The 24730-nt window shown below is 47.7% G+C and overlaps 1 protein-coding gene across 2 annotated transcripts in view; it reads left to right on the top strand.

Annotated features, from left to right (window-relative positions):
- The window catches only part of WDR91 (WD repeat domain 91), a gene marked incomplete at its 5' end in the record, with an annotated part of 29062 nt that extends 4729 nt beyond the window's left edge, over nt 1–24333 (top strand). Inside the window, 11 exons of one of the 2 annotated variants that reach the window (XM_081102449.1) lie at nt 1146–1276; nt 2489–2654; nt 11709–11864; nt 14419–14612; nt 15699–15849; nt 17328–17422; nt 17541–17709; nt 18880–18988; nt 19787–19899; nt 21177–21374; nt 23793–24333. In XM_081102449.1, coding sequence (XP_080958575.1) covers nt 1251–1276; nt 2489–2654; nt 11709–11864; nt 14419–14612; nt 15699–15849; nt 17328–17422; nt 17541–17709; nt 18880–18988; nt 19787–19899; nt 21177–21374; nt 23793–23957 — 1542 coding nt within the window. In that variant the 3' untranslated portion in view covers nt 23958–24333. The remainder of the gene's footprint in view (nt 1–1145; nt 1277–2488; nt 2655–11708; nt 11865–14418; nt 14613–15698; nt 15850–17327; nt 17423–17540; nt 17710–18879; nt 18989–19786; nt 19900–21176; nt 21375–23792) is intronic. The other variant, XM_081102450.1, reaches the window with a different exon arrangement.
- Between the last annotated feature and the right edge of the window lie 397 nt (nt 24334–24730).

Genomic DNA, 24730 nt, shown 5'->3' with positions numbered 1-24730 from the left:
ACTGATCTCAGAGGAAAGTGAGTCGCCAGAAAATCAGTTGGAGACTCGGGGGCAGTAATAGCCTCTGAAAACCAGAGGCAGGGTTCATATTTTAAGTCATTTAAGGATGAACAACATGGTAACAGTAATGTACTTTTGAGAGGGAAAAGACTATATGTGCACTCATGCCACCTGGCAGCTGACCTGTTTTCGTATGTCTATTTTGTGATCCCAGTCCTTTTCCACATATATTTATATCTGTACTGTTTATAACCCAGATATTATTTAATTGTCTGCTCAGCTCTCCATTTCTCTAGTTAGGTAAAGTGACAGGACTTAGAAACCTACATTTGCCTTTATATTTTGCCTGTTGAGCATTTATCTGTCCTTGAAATTAAGATCTCTTTAAGATCTTCTTTAGAAACAGGAAGATTTTCAGAACAAGGAAGATTATAAACTATTTAGGTTTTGGGGTTTGAGATTCTTGGTTTTTTTGCCCTAGCTGGTTTAGCTCAATGGATAGAGGGTCCCGGCTTCAATTCCAGTCAAGGGCATGTACCTCGATTGCAGGCTCCTCCCTGGCCTGGGCCCTGGTCAGGGTGTGTGCAGGAGGCAACCAATTGATGTGTTTCACTCACATCGATATTTCTGTCTTTCCCTCTTTCTTCCACTCTCTCTAAAAATTAATGGAAAAATATCCTTGGGTGAGGATTAAAAAAAAAAAGATTCTTGGATTTTGGGTGTGTGTGTGTATAATTTTCTTCAGGCAAGCAGTAAAAAATGCTGAACCTTATTTAATTAAACTTTTCCGTGAGAGTTCCAGAGTCTGATTTGTAGATTCCCAAGGGCAAAGCAGGATTGGGTGGAGCTGTTTTTCTCAGTGAATTCAGGAGGAAGCAAGTAAAATGATAAAAGGGAAGCGAGTCAAATGATTAAAAGAAAAAAAAAAAGGGTTTTGTATATCTAACGGTTTTCAGTTTCTCACCTCACTGTAGTCAGGTAACCGCTGCACTCGCCCATTTTTCCCAACCACAGTCGGCAGAGAGCGGGACTGGCATCCTGAGAGCCAGTGGCCTTTTGAACCAGTGAGGTTGGGTGTTGGATGTGATGTGGCTAATCTTCCCAGCAGGGTGATGTCATTGATGAACTCTCCCATCTCGTTGCAGCTTTTTGCATTGCAAGCCGAAATCCACCGACTAAAGAAAGAGGAGCAACAGCCAGAAGAAGAAAAGGCCTTGGTCCAACACAAGTTGCCGCCTTACGTCTCCAACATGGACCGCCTGGGGGACTCGGAATTGTGAGTGTGTGCCCTGCCCCGTGGTTGGAGGGCCTAGCCCCCTCCTCCCCTCTTCCCCCTGTGCTCTTACCTGGGCCCCCTGCTCCTGGAGATGCAGAATTTCCCAAGAGCCTCCTGCACTCATGGTTAATGCTTCCTCACTGAGTAAGCTCCCCTGGCCTCTGAGGTCCTCAGCCTGCCGAGCTCTTCCAGGGACCTGCACATCCGGGTGTGTGCCACCTGGATAAATAAATACAACCACTGTCTAAAGCAGCGGTTCTCAACCTGTGGGTCGCGACCCCTTTGGGGGTTGAATGACCCTTTCACAGGGGTCGCTTAAGACCATTAGAAAACACATATATAATTACATATTGTTTTTGTGATTAATCAATTATGTTCAATTTGTAACAATGAAATTGGGGGTCACCACAACATGAGGAACTGTATTAAAGGGTCGCTGCATTAGAAAGGTTGGGAACCACTGGTCTAAAGCCTTGTGAAGTTTTGTGCATTGGAAGCAGTACCTCATGGTTGAAAAGATTGGCAGCCACAGGTTGGATGCGTTCCACAGTAGAAGCATCATCCTGTGTGAGGGTTTGAAGAGGTAGGCAGATTGAGGGAGAGGTATTTGAGTGACATTAAAAAACAGCCAGCTAAACAGAAGACCCAGTTGATAATAATAACAGCAGTAGCAGTTGAAGAGATGTAGGCACGGAGAGGTCACAGTGACTGAGTGAGTGGTGAGTCAGGACACAAACCCAGTCAGATTCCCCACCTGCATGTGGCCAAGCACTGTACCCAGTGAACCTGCTCTCGTTTCTGAGCTAGCACCATCTGATGGTAATAGAATGCACGCCAAGAAATATAATTTAAAGAAGTTTAGCTATGTTTAAAAAAAGTAAAAAGAAATAGGTGAAGTTCATTTTAATGATGTATTTTATTCAGCCCAGTATATCCAGATCATCATTTCAAACCTGTGATGAATATAAACAGAGCATCTGAGCTTTCCCAGAGCCCTCAGAGGAGAGCCTCAGACTTCCCGTTGTGCCGGACAGGCTGCCGGCTCTCTTTGGTCTAAGCAAGAGAACTGAGGATAACGCCACCTTAAAGCCCAGGCGTGTGAGCCCAGCTAAGGCCCTGGCCCCTGGCGCTGTCCACAGCCCAGCAGGCCTGTGCTCCGGCTTCTCCCAGCTCCCCCTCCAGCCCTGTGACCTTGTGTGTGTGCCTGTCCAGAGCCATGGTGTGCAGCCAGAGGAACACATCCCTCTCCCAGTCGCCTCGTGTGGGCTTCCTGTCCTCACTGCTGCCGCAGAGTAAGAAGAGCCCCTCACGGTTGTCACCTGCCCAGGGCCCGCCTCAAGCTCAGAGCTCGGCCAAGAAAGAGTCCATCAGCAGTCAGGTAAGCACAAGTCCCATCTTTTCTAATTTGCCAAAAGGCCTCTGACATCTGACTGCACCTACTTGTCACGTGGAGATGTGTTTGCCTTTCACTTAGGACTGAATTCTTGGGTATGCTGGTGAGATCAGAAATTCACATCTCATTCCCTTTCTTCCTCCTCCCTGCCTTTCCCCTCTTAGACAAGTGACAGCTCTGCTGGAGGAGAATAGAGATAAGAGCGTGGTGCAGGGAAATCCACTCAATGCACTCTCCGCCTGCCCCACCCCTCCCTCCCCTCCCGTGTTGTGGGCAGAAGGTGACAGGAGGCAGATGTGTGCAGCTGACCAAAGGTAGTGCCAGATCTCAGTCCCAGGTCTAACCCACAGGGACTTCTCTCCTCCCCCAGCATGCTGCCATTCTGGCCACTGCCTGAGCTTCTGTGCCAGCTCTCAAAAGGCCCTGGCACTGGGCACTCAGCAGGTGAAGGGTGGATGGCAGCAAGAGGAAGTATGCTTTGAAGGGTCCCTCCCCTTTTCTGAGAGATTTCCTTTGCACTCATGAGGGCTTTGTGACTGTGATTTGGCGACTCAAGCTTCTGGAATTTTGAATTTTGGGCGATATAAAGTAGTATGTAGATAAAGAGTAAATTAGAGTTACTTCTGAATCAATGAATTTCTTGTACAGTTAGGATTTACTGATTCTGTGAAGGATTTTCACTATTTTTTTCACATATATAGAAGCTTGCAGGATGTCTTTTATGCTAGCATGTATTCCAAACAGCTAAGGGTCGCATTGAGTAGTTCTCCTTGCAGAGATGGTCAAAATTCATTGCTCTCAGAAATGCCTGCCAGAGTGGAAGTTTTACAGACCCACTGTTGTGCTATATTGCTTGGGTAGGAACCCTTTCTGTCTTACTATACATGTATTAGCCACAGGTGAAGTGAGCCGTCATAGCCCTGCCAGCCTGGGCTTGATAACAGTTGCAAGAGGCACAGCAGATTGGGGCTGCTGACTGCCTCCGGGAGTCAGGGGCCTGCCCCAGGCTGCTCCCAGGGTGGCGGGGCTCTCAGCACAGCCCTGGGGTGCAGTCGTGTTGAAGTGCCGCCGCTGAGCAGGACACTGGATAAGAAAGAGCAGGGGCTTCGGAGTCAGACAGCTGCGCTTCCAGCTCAGCCCTGGTTTATCGTCCTTGCTCAGATTGCTTAAACCCCAGTTTGCTGGAGGGTGTTCATATTAGTGTTTACTCTCTCGGGGCCAGGGGCTCGGTTTATTGAGCTGACCTGAGGGCCCTTGGTAATACAGTACTGGGCAGATTACAAGGACTCAATACATTTTATTAGTAGTTGTATCTGTGAAGATACTGGCCTACATGGGTTCCCAAGTCAGCTCTGAGACCTAAAGTGCCAGCAATGCATATGACTATAAACTTAGTACCAGGAGTCGAACATCAGTCACAGTTCCTACTATGACTATTTTTCTAAAGTTCAAACTTAATTAGAATTCCAGTTCTGTGGAGTGTGTTTGAGTAAGTTTTACTGTTTGCTTTGCAGAGCTCTTCACTGTGCAATATTTTATAGGTGTAATAGATGACATAGGGAGTGTAAGGTCCCTTGGAATGTGCATGAAATTACACAATTCAATTGTATTTTTAAAAATGAAAGAGAACACAGAGATAGGTTCTTTGGGTGAAGCCGGTGGCCTTGCTCTTTATGTCTTTAGGACTAAGTGTCAGAAGGTGAGATTGAAATGGAACTGGGATACACGCAAGAGATGAGGGTAAGACTGTAGTTTGTAGCAAACATTCCTTACCTTACCTCTAATATATATTCCAACAGAGCTTGGTTCACCACATGGCATGTCACAGCAAAGGCAGCCCTCTTTCCATTTCCTGAACGGAAGCCACAGATGTCTACACTCTGAAACACTCAGTGGCTGGGTCACTTTTTAAAAAAATATTTTTATTGATTTCAGAGAGGACGGGAGAGGCAGAAACATCAATGATGAGAAAGAATCATTGATCAGCCGCCTCCTGCATGTCCCAACTGGGGATGGAGCCCGAAATCTGGGCATGTGCCCTGACTGGGAATCAAACCGAGACCTCTTGGTTCATAGGGTGATGCTCAACCACTGAGCCACACAGGCCGTCAGGTGACATATTTTTTATTGATTTATTAATTAGACTCAGCATTGCTGTTTCAATTCTAACAATAATGAGTAGATTTGAGGTTAAAGATAATGAAATAATTTTAAAGTCAAAGGAAGTTTGAAGGTCATCTGGCCCACCCTCCTACTGAGTAGAGGGGCGCGTTCTCCGATACATTGCCTCCTGTGATGAGGAGCTCACTGCTTGTCAACGTGGGAAGGTTGTCCGTTGCAGAGCTGTTAGTAGAAACCTCCCTATAATTAAACTCACTGATCTTAGCTCTGCTTTCTGATGCTGAGGCTTCTCTTAGGACAACCCTTCCTGTCTTTCCCACGCTAAGCACTCTGTTCATGCCTCCCTCTCTCCGTAACTGTACCTATGGCTTGATTTCTAGACCCCTCACCATGCTGGTCCCCCTCCTCTAGGGAAGGGCATTCTAATTTTTTTAATTCCTCTATTACAGTTAATGGCCAAATTTGAGTGTATAATTTGAAGTGCTCTCTTACCAATACTAAGTAGAGTTGTATAATCAATTCCTATGATTTTAATGATATATTGCTTTTAACTCAATAGTAAGTGACATTGTTTTTCTTAAAGCCATATTGCTTTGTTAGCACATGTTAAGTGTATAGCCTTTCTCACTATTACCACACCACAACTGCCTCTTTTTTTTTTTTTTACTAGTAACAAATAAGCAAATAAAAAACCATGTGCTGTGTTATTAAATTAACAACACATAAAATGATTAGGCTTTCCTATTTTAAATAGTATTTGTATATACCAGTATACGTTTCCATTACATCAGCATTTTGCCCACTTGTAATTCGTTGGTTGCTCTAACTGTTGTCATTATTACTGAAATGTTCGTAGCATTGTAGATGGCAAAGTAGATGGTGAGACACTCGCAGTGCTTTCAGTCTGGGTCTGGAGGCAAAATCTAAAACAACAAATGGAAGTAGCTATAAAACCCTGGTTTCCAGGCTCCCGCGGCATCTCTGGGACAGCAGCAGCCCCTCAGGGCACCTCAGCCCTAATCCCACTCCTTCCACACCCACTCAGTAAGCTGTGGGACTGCAAGAGGTTATTATAGAGAGAACCTCTGATTGCCATCATGTAACGAAAACAAAGCGGGCACAGACTTCGGTATTCTCAAATTACCTCATAGCTGCTGAGAAGTCAGTGGTAAGTACAGGTACTGTGGGGCTGTTTCCATGGCTCTAAGCTGGATGGGGAGAAGGGAGCCTTCTTGCCGTCCTTCATTCTGTAATTCCTGTGTTCCAAGGGCCTGTCCTCTGGGTGGCTTTATTTTGCTTTAGGGGAGATCAAATTACTGGAACTCGTTTCCTGCCCCATTTGGATAACTGCCTGGTAAGCTGTATTCGGGCCACCGAAAATTAATTTATAGCCTTCTTCAGAGTGAGGAGCGAGGAGGCCAAGTGATAAACAGTTAAAAATCTCTCTCCTGGACTGTAGGAGACAGGTAGATTATGATTTTTCTTAATTTTAGATATTTATTGGTTTATTAATTTTAGAGAGCAAGAAAGGGAGAACATTGATTTATTGTTCCACCCATCTATGCATTCATGGGTTGATTCCTGTATGTCCCTGACTGGGGATCGAATCTGAAAGCTTGGCATAATCCGGTTGGGGAACGTCCGGCCCACAGCCCGTGAAATCATTTGGTCTGGCCCTGCCAAAGCATTAGGGGTCAGTTAATTAAATGTTTAACCAAACATAGCAGGCTAATTTTTAAGGTGATAATTTTGTTTGGCCCAAGAATAATGTTACAAATATCCAATGGCTCTTGGCCAAAAAAAGGTTGCCTACCCCTGGTATTGGGACAATGCTCTACCCAACTAAGCTACCTGTCCAGGGCCAGAGACAGATAGATTATGATAGAATATGACTGGATATAATTTGGGCCACTGCAATGTTCTATTAATCCAGTAGTTGAGATTTTTATGAAGTTTGTTCTTAAAATTTTGAATTGCTGCTTATGTCACAGTGAACTTTTAAGTACATTTGTAGCTAGACATGGGTTTACCTTAGCCTACTTATTTGAGTGTTTTGTGGACAACTGCATTCATCAGCTTTTAGCACATTTTTTGTTGTTGTTTGTGCTTGTGCTTGTTTAATAAATAACTTTAGTACATACAGTTTAAGGAAAAGGTCTCTTTTAAGCAGGACATGATAGCTCACACTTAGGTTCACGGTTCTCATTGTATAAACTGCCCTGTCATTATAAAGGCAGTTCTTAATTTGTTGTAGTGCCTTTTGTTAATGCCTGTTTGAATTTTCATTTTGGAGTACTGTCCAGTCTGATAATATGCTGGACAGCTTCCATTCCATCTTCACTTGTGAGGAAAGCTCTGCCTTGCACTTCTTAACATGGTATTTTCTGTCTATGCTGGGGAAGCTGTGTCAGCTAGGGGAATCTGACGTCCATCCTAAACCTCCCTATCCCATCAGTGTGGGCCAATTGAATTGAGCACTCTTTTATCTATCTATCTATCTATCTATCTATCTATCTATCTATCTAATCTATCTTTCTATATATATACATATATATGTATATATTTTATTGATTTCAGAGAGGAAGGAAGAGGGAGAAGGAGATAGAAACATCAATGATCAGCTGCCTCCTGCAAGCCCCCCACTGGGGATCAAGCCCACAACCTGAGCATGTGCCCTTGACCGGAATCGAACCTTGGGACCTTTCAGTTCACAGGCCGACGCTCTATCCCCTGAACCAAACCTGCTAGGGCTGAGCACTCTTAACACCAAGCATTGAAAAAGGAAAAGACACCACTTATCAGGTGCGGTGGGTAATTAAGGAGAGAAAATAGCGTCTGGTCTTCCCTCTGTAGCCTTTCCCACCTCTGGTTCCAAGGGAGGATCCCCCTGTGGCCTGGATCCAGTTTTACATGGGTTCTTTCCCTTTTCTTCTTAAATATCCAGTTTAAAGTTCTCTTGGTTGGGCTGATCAATCTGTCAAACCTGCAGGTCCCAGGCTTTTTGAGACTTCCTCACTTTCCAGGATCCCACTATTGTAGAAAACAACTGCCAGCCCCAGACACTGATCTTCCTGCCACTCAGCACTGTTTATGCAGCTGGATTCCCGTGGCCACCTTTGGATTCAGAAAACGTGGCTTCTGCTGCCAGTTCTTCCATTAAAATGTTCGGCTTTTAGAGACATGTTTGGGAATTCATTTCTAATTTTATTTATTTGAGACCTCTTTTTTTCTTGGTAAATCTAGTTAAAGGTTTGTCTATTTTGTTCATCTTCAAAAAACAAACAATAGCTCTTAGTTTCATTGATCCTTTCTATTGCCTTTTTAATGTCTATTTTATTTATTTTCTTTCTTGTCTTCATCATTTCCTTCCTTTGACTAACTTTGAGATTTGTTCGTCCTTTTTCTAGTTCCTTGAGGTGTAAAGTTAAGTTGTTTGAGATCTTTCTTTTTTTTAATATAAGTGTTTATTGTTAATGTAGGTATTCATTCTGTTAGTTTCAGTGTGTCATATTTCCATTTTCATTTGTCTCAAGATATTTTTTTCATTTCTTTTCTGGTTTCTTTGACCCATTGGTGGTTCAGTCTCCCATTGATGTGAGTGACCCATTGATATTGCTTAGTCTCCACATGTTTGTGAATGTTTTAGGTATCCTGTAAATTGATTTCTACTTTCATATCATTGTGGTCCTTGATATGATTTCAGTCTTCTTAAATTTATTAAGACTTATTTTGTGGGCTAATATATGACCTCTCCTGGAGAATGTTCCATGTACACGTGAGAAGAATGTCCATTTTGCTGCTTTTGGATGGAATGTTCTGTAAATATCCATTAAGTCCTTCTGATCTAATGTGTAGTTTAAGTACAATGTTTTCTTATTGCTTTTCTGTTTGGATGATCTATCCATTGTTGAAAGTAGGGCATTAAAGTTTCCTACTCTTTGTATTGATGCGTGTTTCTCCTGTTACGTCTGTTAATTGCTTTATATAGGGTGCCCCAAAAAATGTATACACACTTTAACAGCTGATAACTCACTTAATTTTCACTCCTTTTCAGGTTTAACTGATTTGAAATAATGGGTGAAGCCACACTAAGCTTTGAACAAAGAAAATTTACCCTAAAGTGCCACTAGACTTTTTTCATGGGGATACATAAAAGATAAAGTTTATGGTACAAAATGGGCCACAGTTGATGAACTGAGGGTGAACAAATACCGAATGAAATGATTCTTGATGTTTGTGATTCCATTGCTTCACGTTATCAGCAGTGCCTGGACCAGAACGGTCATCAGTTTGAAAACAGGCATTGGCAAAAAAATTTATTCATTTCTGTAGATGCTTTTAACTTTTTTTAATGAACTGTATGTTAATAAACACTGACTTTATAATCATTCAAAGTGTGTATACATTTTTTGGGGGGACACCCTGTAAGTAGGCACTCTGATGTTGGGTGTGTTTATATTTATGGTTATTATGTCTTCTTTTTTTTTTTTTTTAAATATATTTTATTGATTTTTTACAGAGTGGAAGGGAGAGAGAGATAGAGAGTTAGAAACATCGATGGGAGAGAAATATCGATCAGCCGCCTCCTGCACATCTCCTACTGGGGATGTGCCCGCAACCCAGGTACATGCCCTTGACCCGAATCGAACCTGGGACCTTTCAGTCCGCAGGCCGACGCTCTACCCACTGAGCCAAACCGGTTTCGGCTATTATGTCTTCTTGATAAATTCACCCCTTTATCATTATGTAATCACTTTCTTTGTCTCTTACTATACTCATTGGCTTAAAGTCTGTTTTGCCTGAAGTAGGTGTAGCTTCCCATGTGTTCTTCAGTCTGAGCAATCGGCCCTCTGGATCAATAGGTATGGGCAGAAATCAATGGAGGGCTGGCACCCTTGGATCACATTCCAGGGAGTGGGCACACACAGCTGGGGACCATTTGAGGGACACCATGTTTATCTCAGGACCTCTCTGTTATCAATTATCTTGACACCCTTTGCTTCTAGAAAGGTAAGAGAATCCTCCCACCTTCTAAAGCTGTGGGTCCTGCCCATGGTTCCGTGGACCACGGGGTACTTCTCAGCAATGGCCAGAGTGCCGAGAGAAGGGCCTTGTCTTGGGTATGTTATTTAGCTTCAGGATTATGACATTTCTTTTCTATTCAGTGTCACCTTCTTCCACATGTTCCCTTCATGGTATTCCTCCCTTCAGGTTTCTCAGAGCATGGAGTTGCTGTCATATCTGGATATGAAGTTCAGCTCTTTCAAGTTGTGCCTGTGTAGAGCAAGTTACCTTACCCTCTCCAAGCCTCAGCTCCTCATAAGGAATGTCCTCACCTTTAAGGGAATGTTTGTAAAGTTCTTAGCATGGGGACTTGCATTTGGTAAACATTCAGTGAACAATATACACTAGGACTGTTATTGTTATTGGTTTCCTTCGTAGATCACTTCTTGTATCTTGTCTAAGAACCCTACTTCTCCCCAAACAAGCCAGAATTTGGGGAATCAAGTACTTCTTCTAGAAGAAACATCTGTTACAAGCATCAGTAGATAACACTGGAGGTCGCTTCAGTCATAAAAACAAAACTAACAAATACCCTGCAGGCCAGATACAGTAAGGCTCAGTCCTTTAAAATTTTGTTTCTTATCTCTGCACGTGGCTCCAGGGTCCCAAGGGATCTATGCTAATCATCTTAAGTTGTTTTAACATAAGACATAGACTTAATAAGAAATAGCAAGTAGCAGAACTAGAGAGGACAGTAGACTTTGGGGGAATCTCTCTCTTTTTTAAAAAATATATTTTTATTGATTTCAGAGAGGAAGGGAGAGGGAGAGACAGATAGAAACATCAATGATGAGAGAGAATCATCGATCTGCTGCCTCCTGCACTTCCCCTACTGGGTATCAAGCCTGCAACCCAGGCATGTGCCCTGACTGGGAATCGAATCATGACCTCCTGTTCATAGGTTGTCACTAACTACTGAGCCACGTGGCTGGGCAGGGAGTCTCTTCTCTTGACTTAGGCCTTGTGTATAGGTGGCTTGCAAGGAGGTTGGTTTGTATCCATATCTGTGTAAAAAGGCAAGGGGGCTATTTTGACCATCACAATTTGTGGGAATAAGGTTGGAAAAAGAGACCCCGGCCCGGTAATCTGGAAAAGGAATGAGTTGTCAGCTCTTTTTAAAAAGACTCTTAAGAAACTTCTCTCCATGGGAGTGGGATGGGGATTATTGAATTTATCTGCTCTAACCTTGATTGACTTTATCACTCACGTTCTGAAAAGGAGCATGACGATGCCAGTTTCTTTTCTGTGCAATTCCTCTTGTTCAAAGGTCCTTGAGTTTCCAATAGTTTCTATTAAGAATTTCTGGTTACCGGAGTCATTTCCAAATACCTGAGTATTTGTTAACATTAGCTGGCTCAGTCATACACTTGACCCAAAGGTTTTGTGTTCCTTTCTCCCCCTCCAGCGAAGTGATTGTATATTGCATAATTTTTTTTATGTTGCCCAAACATATTGTTGCTTATAAATGTTTAGAACACCTAGCGTGGGGCCTGACATGATCTCGTCCTTCTTGACTAAAAGTAATTGTTCTGATCAGATCAAGGAGACATATGGATACCTCCCTCCAGGTGATAGAGATAGGCAGGCTGAGGCGTGCTGGCCACCTGTCCGCTCATGACGGGAGTGAGAACAGAAAGGAGGCGGTCCAGACAGCCTATGTTTCACTCGTGACTTTACCCACCAATGAGATGGTAACATTTTACCTACCTGCTTAGCATGGCCAGGGAAGAAACTTACCCAGGACCTGGTGGGTAGAGAAGCCACTCCCTGGCCTCTGCCCTGCTCCTGGCCCAGGGCTCTTGGCGTGGGCACAGACAGGAAGAGACTTTCACAGCCTGGTGTCTCGCCCTCCAGACCACTAAGGCAAAGGACCCCGCGTGCGGACCCAGGGATGGGAAGAGCCTCTTCAGCGGGCTGGCCCCGGGGGAGTCCAGCTGGTCACAGCACCGGCAGCGGCGCCTGCAGGACCACGGCAAGGAGAGGAAGGAGCTTCTGTCTCTGACTTTGCAGGTATGGCTTGTCCTCAGCAGTCCAAGCATGCCCACGGGAGGGCCGGAAAATGACAGGGTGGTGCAGGGCCCACTCTTACCTCCCTTGGTTTCTGCCGTCGTGTAGAGTGTGGTCTTGCTGAACTGGGCTTAATTGCTTGCAGTTCGGTTGTTTTGTTCACAGTGTGCCTGACTCTGCAGTGGTCCCTCTTTCTGCTGTAGCATTTTTCTAAACAGAAGCCATAAAATGCCAACTACAAATGTCCCCACAGATGGGGGCTGTGATTACATTGGCTTGGGACCCCTTGCATGCTGCGTTTCCCCTTAGGTTAATTGTGCATGTTACTATTAGCATGTCACAGGCTCAGATTTGGCAGGACAGAGACTGGTTTCCCTTGCTTTAACCCAGAATCCCCCAGACTTGCTTGATCTCAAGATCCTTTTCTCCTGCACCCCCAGAGGCCCACCTGCTGGAGTTGCTGCCTGAGGGCCACGGGCCCACACAGTGTCATTCTGCGACCCAGGCCCTTGCCACGCTGAGCCCTTGGTCTCCCCTCACTGCTGAACGTGGGTCAGGTCTGCTCTTCTGGCAGCATAAGCTGCCTCCACTCTGTCAAACACTCGGGAAGCCCTGGGGATTTGCTGCCTGAGTCCCTTGCCTGTCACCTAGTTGACCATTTATTTCCTAATTGGAGCTACTTACCTATTTTTAAAAAATATATGCTTTATTGATTTTTAGAGAGAGAGGAAGGGAGAGGAAGAAGGAAGAGAGAGAAAAACATCGATGATGAGAGAAACATCAATCAGCTGCCTCCTGCACGTCTCCTACTGGGGATCGAGCCTGCAACCCAGGCATGTGCCCTGACCAGGAATTGAACCAGCGACCTCTTGGTGCATGGTTGATGCTCAACCATTGAGCCACATGGGCCAGGCGCTACTTGCCTATTTAAAAGCATCAGAGGCCTGGTCTGTCAAGGTGGCGTGTGTCCTGAAAGAGAGGGGCACCCTTATCCTCTCTCCCTCAGCAGGGCCCATGAGAGGAGCAAGGTCTCTAGGAAAGGGATGGCGGGAGAGCTGGCACCTGCCCTTCCTGGGCGAACTGGGCCTGTTCTTGGAGTTCGAGCTCTTTCTTCTAGATCAGTAGTCGGCAAACTCATTAGTCAACAGAGCCAAATATCAACAGTACAACGATTGAAATTTTCTTTTTTTTAAATATATTTTATTGATTTTTTACAGAGAGGAAGGGAGAGGGATAGAGAGCTAGAAACATCAATGAGAGAGAACCATCCATCAGCTGCCTCATGCACACCCCCCACTGAGGATATGCCCGCAACCAAGGTACATGCCCTTGACCGGAATCGAACCCGGGACCCTTCAGTCCGCAGGCCGATGCTCTATCCACTGAGCCAAACTGGTTAGGGCTGAAATTTCTTTTGAGAGCCAAATTTTTTAAACTTAAACTATATAGGTAGGTACATTGTTAGTAACTTAATTAGGGTACTCCTAAGGCTTAGGAAGAGCCACACTCAAGGGTCAAAGAGTTGCATGTGGCTCGCGAGCCACAGTTTGCCGACCACTGTTCTAGATCAAGCATGTCAGACTCAAAGGCTAACACGGGCCAAATAAACAAGGTTTAAGTTTCTGTGGGCCGCAAAAAAACAAAAGCTTCAAATTTCATAGAAACGTAGGTTTAGTTCGATAGAGACATGCTGAATACAAAGGGCTGAAATAAATGAGTGATCGTTAAAATAAATTAGTAGAACATTTTAATAAAAATTAATATTTTTTCTTGAACATTAATTTACCAGACACTGCATAACTGCACAAATTAATAAGCGTTATGCAAATAAACCCATTTTTCTTGTTCTCTGAAAGCGAAATATTTCCTGTTGCACACACCAAACAAGTCAGTACAAGACTAATGATGTGGCAATCGGCTGCTAAAATATTCGCTGTTGGTATTAGTGGAGAGAAATGGTGTGCCTGCACATAAGGCACGTAAGGAAAATGAATGCAACACGATTATAGTAATCAGTCATTAGTGAATGTTGTAGTTCATTATTGATAATTATGTATAGCCCTGACTGGTTTGGCTCGGTGGATAGAGCGTCGGCCTGCGGACTGAAGGACCCACGTTCGATTCTGGTCAAGGGCATGTACTTTGGTTGCAGGTACATCCCCAGTGTGGGGGTGCAGGAGGCAGCTGATCGATGTTTCCCTCTCATTGATGTTTCTAACTCACTATCCTTCTCCCTTCCTCTCTGTAAAAAAAAAATCAATAAAATGTATTTTAAAAATTATGTATAACAGGATATTATAAAAATTAAGTTATGAAATTTTTATTAAAACGTTTCTTACATACTGTTATATTGGCTGGGCCACAAAAATATTCATTGTGGGCCACATGTGGCCCGTGGGCCTCGAGTTTGACATGCTTATTCTAGACACACGATCACCAAGAGCCTCCTGCAGTGTGCTGCAGCCACAGATGTCCTGCAGCGCGTCCCCGGATGTGGTGGGTAGCTAGGCCCAGCACAGACCTGTCACAGCTGCCTTTTCCCTACTTTGCTTGGCAGTGTGCAGAGAAGAAACCTGAAGCTTACGGCCCCGAACCAGAGCCCTGCGCAGAGCTCCACGTGGAGGCGCTGGAGACGCTGACTCGGGCTGCCTCAGCAGGCCCTGAGGGTGGAGGTGTCCGCCCGGAACAGCCGTTCATTGTGCTGGGGCAGGAGGAGTACGGGGAGCACCACTCCTCCATCATGCACTGCAGGTGGGTTCAGGCGGAGGCGAGGCCCAGCTAGAGAAAGCTCTAGCCAGGTGGGACTGGTCTCCCTGGGAAGCTGTGCATGAAGGTGTAGCTGGCAGGAGGTATGGAAAGTGGGATTCCTGAAGGACCATTGTCACCCTCTGAGAGTCGGAGGAGGTGGGGCAGCTGCCATCTGGGTGTGGGGTGTCCTGCTCAGAGCTGCTGTAGCCCTCGTCAGCCTCTCTGAACTTTCTAACCATGGGACTCCGAGTCTTAGGAACAGCTGCCTTTTATTTGAACTCCCTAAAGCTCACTCAATTTTAATTTGCTTTATGTTGGTAATTTTATTTATTTAAAAAATTTTTTTATTGATTTCAGAAAGGACGGGAGAGGGAGAGAGAATCATTGATCAGCTGCCTCCTGCACGTCCCACACTGGGGATAGAGCCCGAAACCCCGGCATGTGCCCTGACCGGGAGTCGAACTGTGCATGGCCTCCTGGTTCATAGGTGGACGCTCAACCATGAGCCACACCTGCCAGCCTGTGTTGGTAATTTTAGATAAATACAGGGCGGGTAAAAGTAGGTTTATATTTGTGAGCACTGGGAACAGAGTTCACTCCCCTGTTGTTACTTACTAACTGTTGTATTCTTTTCCAACGGTAAGCCCGCTTTTGCCCGCTGCGTACTTACCATTTATAAGCTTTACTTGCACATGGTAAGAACATGGCCTTTCATGAGGGACCCTCACAGAGGTCATGTTCAGAGGGCAGGTGGGTCCCTTGTTTTGATGGGCCCCAGAGCCGAGTGCAGGAGGCTCTCAATCTCCAGACACTGAGCACCGAGGTCGAGGCCCAGTGCATCCTGCCCACTGTTCTGTGCCCCGTGTTTACCCCAGGGCTCAGCACATAATGGGTGCTTCATAAGAAATTCTTGAACAAATGAATGAATGAATATTTCTAGAAGTAGTCCACTGGTCATTGGAGTGTAGGCATTTCAGGATTATTTTTTAAAGCAGTTAGAACGTCAGAAAAGCAGCCATCTGAACTAGCTGAAGAGGAGGATGGACTACGGCAAGGATGTTAACAGCTCCCCTCTCTCTTTTGTCTCAGAGTGGATTGCTCGGGGAGGAGGGTTGCCAGCTTAGACGTAGACGGGGTCATCAAAGTGTGGTCCTTCAACCCCATCATGCAGACCAAAGCGTCCTCCATTTCCAAGTCACCACTGCTGTCCTTGGAGTGGGCCACCAAGCGGGACCGGCTGGTGAGTGAGGTGCCTCATTGCTTGCTCTGCAGTCTGTGAAGAATTCCCCAGGGCTGTCCACCGGTGGTCAGGCACCATCCCCCATGGGGACCACACAGCCAGGACTGACCCTATAGACTCCTGTTTGGGGTGGGCAAGGAGGTGACAGGATGAATGAGAATTGAAATGAGACTGCAGTGCAACCTGGAGAACACTCCCCAGTCAGACGGCCAGGGTGCCTCCCTCTCTGTGGTGGTCTGGCTCGCTGCTCTGTCTGGGGAGAGACTGGCTCACTTCCTGTTCTTCCCCATCAGTCCCTCAGCTGTCCAGATTCTAACAGCCCTCACAAACATTCTCAGCTGCTCCCTGTGTCGGGCCCAAAGGAAGCAGCTGAAGCTGGTGGGGGATGGTGCCCTACTTGGCAGTTCCCATGGGTCTGATTGCCTCCAGGAATAGTACAGTGTTTTTTTTTTCCTTCTGGACTTTAATGTTTGAGATAGACTTTGTAGTTTAGGAGGTAAAGTTGATTTGTAATTTTTTCTTTTCTTTTATTCCATTTTGAGGGGATCATAGCAGGCAACCTGAGGAGCAAGCCTCATTTTTTAATAATGTTGACAACTGCAGGCATTTTGGTTATGGTACGAAGGCATCAGGGCATACCCAGTGATAATTTGCCAAGTAATGTAGGTGATATTCCTGGGGATACCCTCGGACCTGCTTCTGGTGCTTTCTTCTGGTGGTGCTCATTGTCTTCGAGGCTTTTCATCAAATAAAATGCAGGTTCCTGAAGGCAAGGATAGCTTCTCCTATTTTTTCTGGAGGCCTTTACTGGCTCAGAGCCAGAGCTGTCCCCAGACAAGCAAAGGGGGCCCAGGCCCCATGATCAGCCAGGACGGCACCCACGGAGGTGGAGAGAGATTAGGAGGGAGAAGGAAGGGCTGGAAAGCTGGGATTTAAAATGGAAAGAAAAGGAGGAAAGAACAGAGGGTCTCATTTAATCAGCCAGAACCTTTCCAGGTATGTCTGGGGTGATGCATCTCTCCCATCCACAGATTCCTCCTGTGGTTTTACTTCTGTTGGAGGTCAGCTCTGATGTCTTTATTTAATTTTAACTTATGTATTTTAAATATATTTTTATTCATTTCAGAGACGAAGGAGAGGGAGAGAGATAGAAACATTAATGATGAGAAAGAATCTTTGATTGGCTGCCTCCTGCAAACCCCCTACTGGGGATTGAGCCTGAAACCCGGGCATGTGCCCTGACTGGGAATCAAACCATGATCTCCTGGATCATAGATTGATGCTCAACCACGGAGCCACGCCGGCCAGGCTCTTTATTTAATTTTTAAATGAGATCCATTTTAGCCAGATATCACCTAAATTACCTGAATAAGTGGAAGGGACCCCACCCCTACAGCCTGCCCAGACCTCACAGGAGAGGGCCTGCCTGACCTGCCTGACCTCCTGTTCTTCACACCTCCCGCCCCTTCTCATTCCAGCTCTTGCTGGGCAGTGGTGTGGGGACAGTGCGCCTTTATGACACGGAAGCCAAGAAGAATCTCTGTGAAATCAACATCAACGACGACATGCCCAGGTGAGCTGGAGGCCGCTCGCCGCACTGTGCTCTGCGGCCTGGTCCTTTGCTGGGCCTTTTCCCCATCTCATCCTTCCAGTGGCCGCGGAGTGCTGACCCCGCCCCACGTGTGTTGCAGAATCCTGTCTCTCGCGTGCAGCCCCAACGGGGCCTCTTTCGTCTGTTCGGCCGCAGCTCCGAGCCTCGCTTCCCAGGCGGACTTCTCGGCACTAGACATCGGCAGCAAGGGCACGAACCATGTTCCTGGCAAGCTGCTGCTGTGGGACACGAAAACCATGAAGCAGCAGGTGCGGGCTGCCCCCGGGGGCCTCGGGCTGGCCACGCTCCGGGAGGGCACAGGGCCCGCGCTCCCTCCCTTCTGAGCCTCTCCCTCTCTTTGTTTTGGTCTTCTCAAACTTTGATTTGTGAGGAAGCATCGACGTGTAAGTGTTGAAGGGAGTAATGCTCCAGTGGGTAGGTTGCCAGCTGAAGTCACTCAGAATTGTGCCACACGTTCACAGGTCACACCGCCTCCTAGAGGGCCCCTGTGGCTTTGTTTAAGTTTGTTTTATATTTAAAGACTTTATTTTTGAGCAGTTTAAGGTTCATGGCAAAATTGAGAGGAAGGCACAGATTTCCGTCCACCCCCTGCCCCTCCTGTCTGCATCCCCACCACAGCGTGCACTTGTTACACTCTCTGAGCCCACATTGGCCGCCATCACCCAGAGTCCCCCGCTTACTGCAGGGTTCGGTGTTAGTCCGCTACATTCTGTGGGTTTGACAAATAGGGAATGACATGCATCCACCATCACCCGGGGTATTTTCACTGCTCGAAATCCTCTGTGCTCCACCTCCCTTCCCCTACTAACCCCCCCCCCCGCCCCCCCAACGTGGCCCTAGAGAGAGTAAATGATGCGTAAACTCTCCTGTTTAAAGGGCAGCGATGCTTCTTATTAGAATTAGTTTTGGTGCTCAGAGGTGGTGTGGCCTTTCTGTTGAAGTTTCCTGATGTTACTGGACCCTTGAAGGGCCCCTGTCTTATAGGTGGCTGTGTTCCAGGTGTTCAGTTTGTGTCTTACTGCATCGTCTGTGAGGGAGTATATATTCCCACGCGGAGGTCTCCAGGTGTCAGGGCCACACATGAATTCTTGAACATGAGGCCCTGCCTGTCTCCTCCTCCTCCAGATTCCTCATCTAGGCGCATGTGTCTCACTTAGAAATGGGGTGCCTTTCTGGGCCCGTCCTCCCTCACCCTACACCAGGGGAGGGGGCCGTCTGGCCTGCGGGCCATATCAGGCCCTCGGAATCATTTGGTCTGGCTCTATCTACCATCACAGCGTAAGGATGGAACATCACCAGTACTTTTTATGTTCTCGTGTGCCTCTCCCTAATCTCGGTCTCCTGTCCCCTTTCAGACAGAACTTGTCTTGAATTTTGTTTATTCTCTGACATTTTAAAATTTAGTTTGTTTTCTCCAGCTCCAGTTCTCCCTGGATCCGGGGCCCATTGCTATCAACTGCACAGCCTTCAATCACAACGGGAACCTGCTGGTCACAGGGGCGGCGGATGGTGTCATCCGGCTGTTTGGTAAGCAGTCATGCTCGTGGCAGCCCCGGGTCCCTCCGTAAATGTCCTGGGGAGAGAGTTGGATTTTTGCCAGCTTGACCGAAAGCAAAACCCCAGTTCAGCGTGCTCGTAACAGAACTTAGCTGTGGTCAGAATCTGCTGTCTTCAGAACCTCTGTAGTCACCTTGCACATGGTCCGTGCCATGGACGCAGGAGGGAGGGGGGGAGCTTAGCAGGCCTTCCGTTGTGAGGTGTTCTGTCTGAGTCCTCGTGGCCTGAGTGAGACCCAAGAGGACCCTTGAGAGTAATGCCGTCCTGTCCTCTTGGTGTGGCTAGTTCCCCGTCCCCTTTAAGCGTTGGAACAGTGTGCATCAGAACCACCGGCAGCTGCTTAAAGATCCCCAGCCAGCCTGTCCCAGGAGGCCCGGAGTCAGAGGGCCGGGATGGGACAGGGACTGGGACTGTGTCCGCAGCAGATCCCCTGGGGCGAAGTTCCAGAGGCCTCCTAGGAAGGATGTGTGTCCGCCCAGACTTACAGATGAGCTCGGGCTCCTCCCAGGGATTCCTGAACCTCACTCTAGCCCCCACGGAAGAAGCTTCTATCTGAGGGTTAAATAGAAGATTAGATGCCGCGGAGGAGAGAATTGGCAGACTGAAGCGGCCCTCGACCCTTCCTCGGCAGGGCTCAGCTCTGGGAGGCCTTCTGCCTCAGAGCAGCTCCCCCAACTGGGCAGAAGGTGGGAGGTGCCTCCTGCCGTGGGCCGGTGCCTCCCCGGGGCCTGGGCAGGAATCTTAGCCTTGTCTCCGTCTCTGCCTCAGACATGCAGCAGCACGAGTGCGCCATGAGCTGGAAGGCCCACTGCGGGGAGGTGTGCTCCGTGGAGTTCAGCTACGACGAAAACACCGTGTACAGCATCGGCGAGGACGGGAAGGTAGGCGGGCACAGGAACTCCCTTCCCTGGCTTAGGCCTCGGGGAGCCTAGAGAGCACCAGAATGGCATGGCGGGCTGGGTTTAGGTTCCGACCACACCTTTCACTCGCTGGGCCTCTCCCTGCCTCAGTGTTGTCATCTGTAGACTAGGGATGATAATAGTAACCAGTCTCACCACATCTTTGTGAGGCTTCGAGTTCAGTGGGAGCTGCCATTCTTACGAAAGGGGGACCATATCCTCCCTCCTGGTTGCAGCAGGTGAGGATGAACTGGATGAACTGCATCCCACTGTACATGGAGCAGTGGGGTCCGGATTTGGGGCGGGATGTGCCCCGTGAGCATGGACCGGTAGAGTTTGCCGGGGGTCAGAGCAGCTTCCCAGAAGCAGTGAGCAGAATCAAGAAATGTAAAAGGCAAGTGGGAAAAAAGTAAAAACAGGTGCCCTTTGTGGATTCTCTCTGGAAAGATAGGTGAGGACCCGTGGAAAGGGAGCTGGGGTGGGGTAAGCATACGTGCTCTTCATGTGTGCCTTCCTGTACCTTTTGGATTTTATCCTATCGACCTGTATTACCCATTTGAAAATAGTAATTACAAAATGAATTCTTCATTTGAAAACTGCAGGAAGGGGGCTTTTAAAGTCAAGCCTGGCTTCCTAGTTTTTTGGGTGGGATTCTCAGTTAAGAGGTGGTGACATGCAGGTAGCTGCCCCAGGGCCAGGTAAAGACTTATAAACACTGCAATACACGAAGCTAAATTCATAACCACACGGTGTTGTCCCGAACAACAATAGTGACAGTTACTTGAAACATTCCTCCTAGGCCAGTGATGGCGAACCTATGACACAGGTTCATTTTTTTTTTGTTGATTTTTCTTTGTTAAATGGCATTTAAATATATAAAATAAATATCAAAAATATAAATCTTTGTTTTACTATGGTTGCAAATATCAAAAAATTTCTATATGTGACACGGCACCAGAGTTAAGTTAGGGTTTTTCAAAATGCTGACACGCCGAGCTCAAAAGGTTCGCCATCACTGTCCTAGGCTCAGGCCAGAGAGAAAGTCTGGACTTTGATGTGAGGGTGCTGACCCTTTTTCTAGAATTCCTTCACTAAAAAGATGCTTAAATTGTGTTGGGAAGAGATGGGACTGGGGGGAGGGGGTGTCATCCCACTACCTCTCCTGGTGGCCTGCGGACCCAGGGCCTCTGCTCTGGGGCCGTCCCCCTCCTCTTAGGCCGTCCCGCCGCTGAGAGACTCTGCTGTGCTTGTGGTTGCAGTTCATCCAGTGGAACATCCACAAGAGTGGCCTGAAGGTGTCCGAGTTCGGGCTCCCCGCGGATGCCACGGGCCCCTTCGTGCTGTCCGGTTACAGCGGCTACAAGCAGGTGCAGGTTCCCCGGGGCCGGCTCTTCGCTTTTGACTCCGAGGGAAATTACATGCTGACGTGTTCTGCCACTGGAGGCATCATCTACAAGGTACCTGGGGTGTGGTGGTGGGGAGGGAGCTTCCTCCCGGAGGGCTGGGTGTGGCCAGTGCCGAAGGCCCCTTGCTGCAGGACTGAGTCAGCAGAGCGTGACCCTCCTCCTCTGCTGGCCCATCCGCTGTGCTTTAACGAGACCCTGCCCCTTCTCTGCCTCCCTTCCTTTTCTATAATAATACCTTTTATAAAAACTGTTAAGAAATGGGAGAAGGGTTGGGAAGCGTGTTGGTTTGGAGCAACACGCCCCCAACAGGTAAGTGCTTACGTGGTCTGTCTGAGTTACTCTAACCGGCACAGACTTACTGTTGTATTGGAAGTTCCATGGGTCAAGGACATGACAACCCATGGCTCAGACAGACCTGGCTGGGATTTGTCAAACCATGAGGGAAGTTGTCCACTTTGTTTTGTGGTCAGTTTACCTCTTTAATTTTCATGTCCGAGCTTCTCCGGTTCATGTACCTCTTTCTGTATAATTGTATGAAGTTACAAATGTCCCCTGTTTTACTGGTATTATCAAATAGACAAGCAGTGAGGATTTGTGTTGTAGCCTAAGCGCATGTTTCTGGAACCAGGTGCATTTCGTTCACAGCCTCCGTGTTAAGCTTTGCCTGATGGCGGTGCTCACTCTGCAGGTGTGAAGGGCCCCAAGGTGGACTGTCCGCTGCTTGGGGGCTGTCCATGCCCTCGTTGCCAGGGCTCACCAGTCAGCAGACAGCATGATTTGGACAGTAGCTGTGTGGGGCCGCTGGCCGAGGCCTGACCTGCACACAGGGCACAGAAGGTCTGGTCCTGCTCCCCTCGCCCTCACATGCACTTTAGAAAGAGCACGAGCCCCAGCAGGGGGCAGTTCAGTGTTAGGGTTCTGAGAGGGGCGGGGGATCTGGGTCCTCAGGGACGATCCTAGGAGGCAGCAGTCTGTGGATCTGAGGCTGTGGAGGAGGAGGAGGAGTTGGGAGGACGGGGATGCAGGCCTTGGTGAAGTGAGAGGAAGGATTAGCTTGGCTCCTCTTTTCCAAATTGTGATACGTTGGGTGGCCTTGGCCCTCATTAGTGCCATAATTTCTGCTACTTGCTATTGGGAAATACTGTAAAGCTTTCTGTTTACAAGCCTAATTTTACTTTATTTTTTTAAAATTGAGTTTCAGGTAGGCCATTCTCTGCTCTCTGTATGATTTTTATTTGTTGTATGTATGCTCTGTGTATGTATATGTATATGTATTTTATTTTAAATCATGTGCCTTTGTCATTTGTCCTGATCAGTTTATATGCTTTGCAGTCAGATTTGCTCTATAACCAATTAATGAGTTAAAAGATTTTCCTCTGTATAATTTTAAAATACCAATGGGGTCTAATTACTTAAGGAATGTAATGAACTTCAGATCCCATTTTTACAATCTGTAAGCAATTCGTGACTTTTTTAAAAAAATATATATTTGAGTTTTTACAGAGAGGAAGGGAGAGAAATAGAGAGCTAGAAACATCAATGAGAGAGAAACATTGATCAGCTGCCTCCTGCACACCTCCTACTGGAGATGTGCCCGCAACCAAGGTACATGCCTTTGACCGGAATCAAACCCGGGACCCTTCAGTCCGCTGGCTGACGCTCTATCCACTGAGCCAAACCGGCCACGGCAATTCGTGACTTTTAAAGATGTTTTCTCTCCCTAGCTGGTTTGGCTCAGTAGATAGAGTGTCGGCCTGTGGATTGAAGGATCCCAGGTTCGATTCTGGTCAAGGGCACATGCCCAGGTGCGGGCTCCATCCCCAGTAGGGGACGTGCAGGAGGCAGCCGATCAATGATTCTCTCTCATCATTGACGATTTTATCTCTCTTCCTCTCCCTTCCTCTCTGAAATCAATAAAAAAAAAAATGTTTTCTCCACGAAGGTCGTATACTTCTTGCTCACGGGTGGTATCTGTGGCCGCGCTGATCATTATTCAGCTGGCCCTGGTTTCCTTTCCTTACTGCCTCTAACTCCTCACACCTGCACTCGTCCTGGCTGGTGCTGTGGGGTCAGGGGGAGCAGAACTTGTACATTGATGAGGGCCTGCTGGTGCCAGCTCGATCGGGTACTGCAGGAGCTGACCACGACCCACCCTCCTACAGCAGGATCCCTGGGGGAGCAGGGATGATGCTGGGAGAGAGCAGCCTGGGCGGTGCAGGGGCACTGGCCCCCAGCAAGTTAAAGGCAGCAGAGAAAATTCCCTGCCTTTTCGAGTGCTTCAGGGACTTGTTTTTCACTTCAGATGAAGGAATAACTGTAGTCAGAACAATGAAGGTATTTTCTTGTCTAACAAATTAAACAGGAAGGGTGGGCGTGGCAGCCCCAGGCTCGAGGTGGTTGGTAGAGAACATGGATGTATTTGTGCACGGCGTCCGCTCACACCTCCTCCTCTCCCCTGTCCTCTTACAGCTGGGCGGGGACGAGAAGGTTCTGGAGAGCTGCTTGAGCCTGGGTGGCCACCGAGCCCCCGTGGTCACGGTGGACTGGAGCACGGCGATGGACTGCGGGACCTGCCTCACTGCCTCCATGGATGGCAAGATCAAGCTGACCACCCTCCTGGCCCATAAAGCCTGAGGGCACCGCCCGAGGAACTTCCACGGAACGTATCATCCCCGGGGGAGGGGAGACAGGAGACAGGAAGACGGGACGCTCCATTTCCGGCTCCCTGCCAGGGCGGGGAATCTTCAGGGAAAGGCTCTCTGGGGGCTCGGACGGACACTGTGCAGCCTGGTGACTGGAGCAGGAGCCACATGGAGGAGTGGCGCGTGTGCCCCGGAGACCGGCTTGCCGGGTGGGGCCAGAAGCACCCAGACGGCGGGAGAAGGCTCAGGCATTCAGACACTGCAGGTGAAGCATTGCGATGGCGGCCCTGTTGCCCAGGAGAGATCGACAGTATTTTGTATACATTTGCTCAGTTTCTTCTTTTTTAAAAAAGAATGCTCTTGGATTACCTGGTGTCCGTTTCTGGTGTGTGTGTGTGCAGCAGGGCGCCTCCCTTCACCTTTGCCCCGCAACAGGTCTCCCACCCCAGCTCTGCCTCCCGGCTGTGGAGCTGAGCCTGTGTGATGTTTGCTTGTTGCTTCGCTGTAGGAAGATGTCCTCTCCTCCGTTCTCTAGCTAAGGTTTGTGCTGTTCCTATTTCTTTGGGCCACAGACAAGGAATCCACAGCACTCCTGTCTCCCTGAGAGTTGGCGGCTTCTGTTCCAGAAGCGTCTGTGGACAACGGCAGAGTCTGAGGCTTCTGCTCCTGGTAGCTGTGGTTTCCCAGCACCTGTCATTAGTCCTCATTTAGCTTCACATCCTTGAGGTTGACTGGAGCCAGCCGCCGGCGCCCTCTGCTGGCGAG

Source organism: Myotis nattereri (genome assembly GCF_964212035.1).
Source record: "Myotis nattereri genome assembly, chromosome: 11".
Lineage (NCBI taxonomy): Eukaryota > Metazoa > Chordata > Mammalia > Chiroptera > Vespertilionidae > Myotis > Myotis nattereri.
Note: the sequence above shows the minus strand (reverse complement) of the source record. Positions and strands in the feature narration are given on the sequence as shown.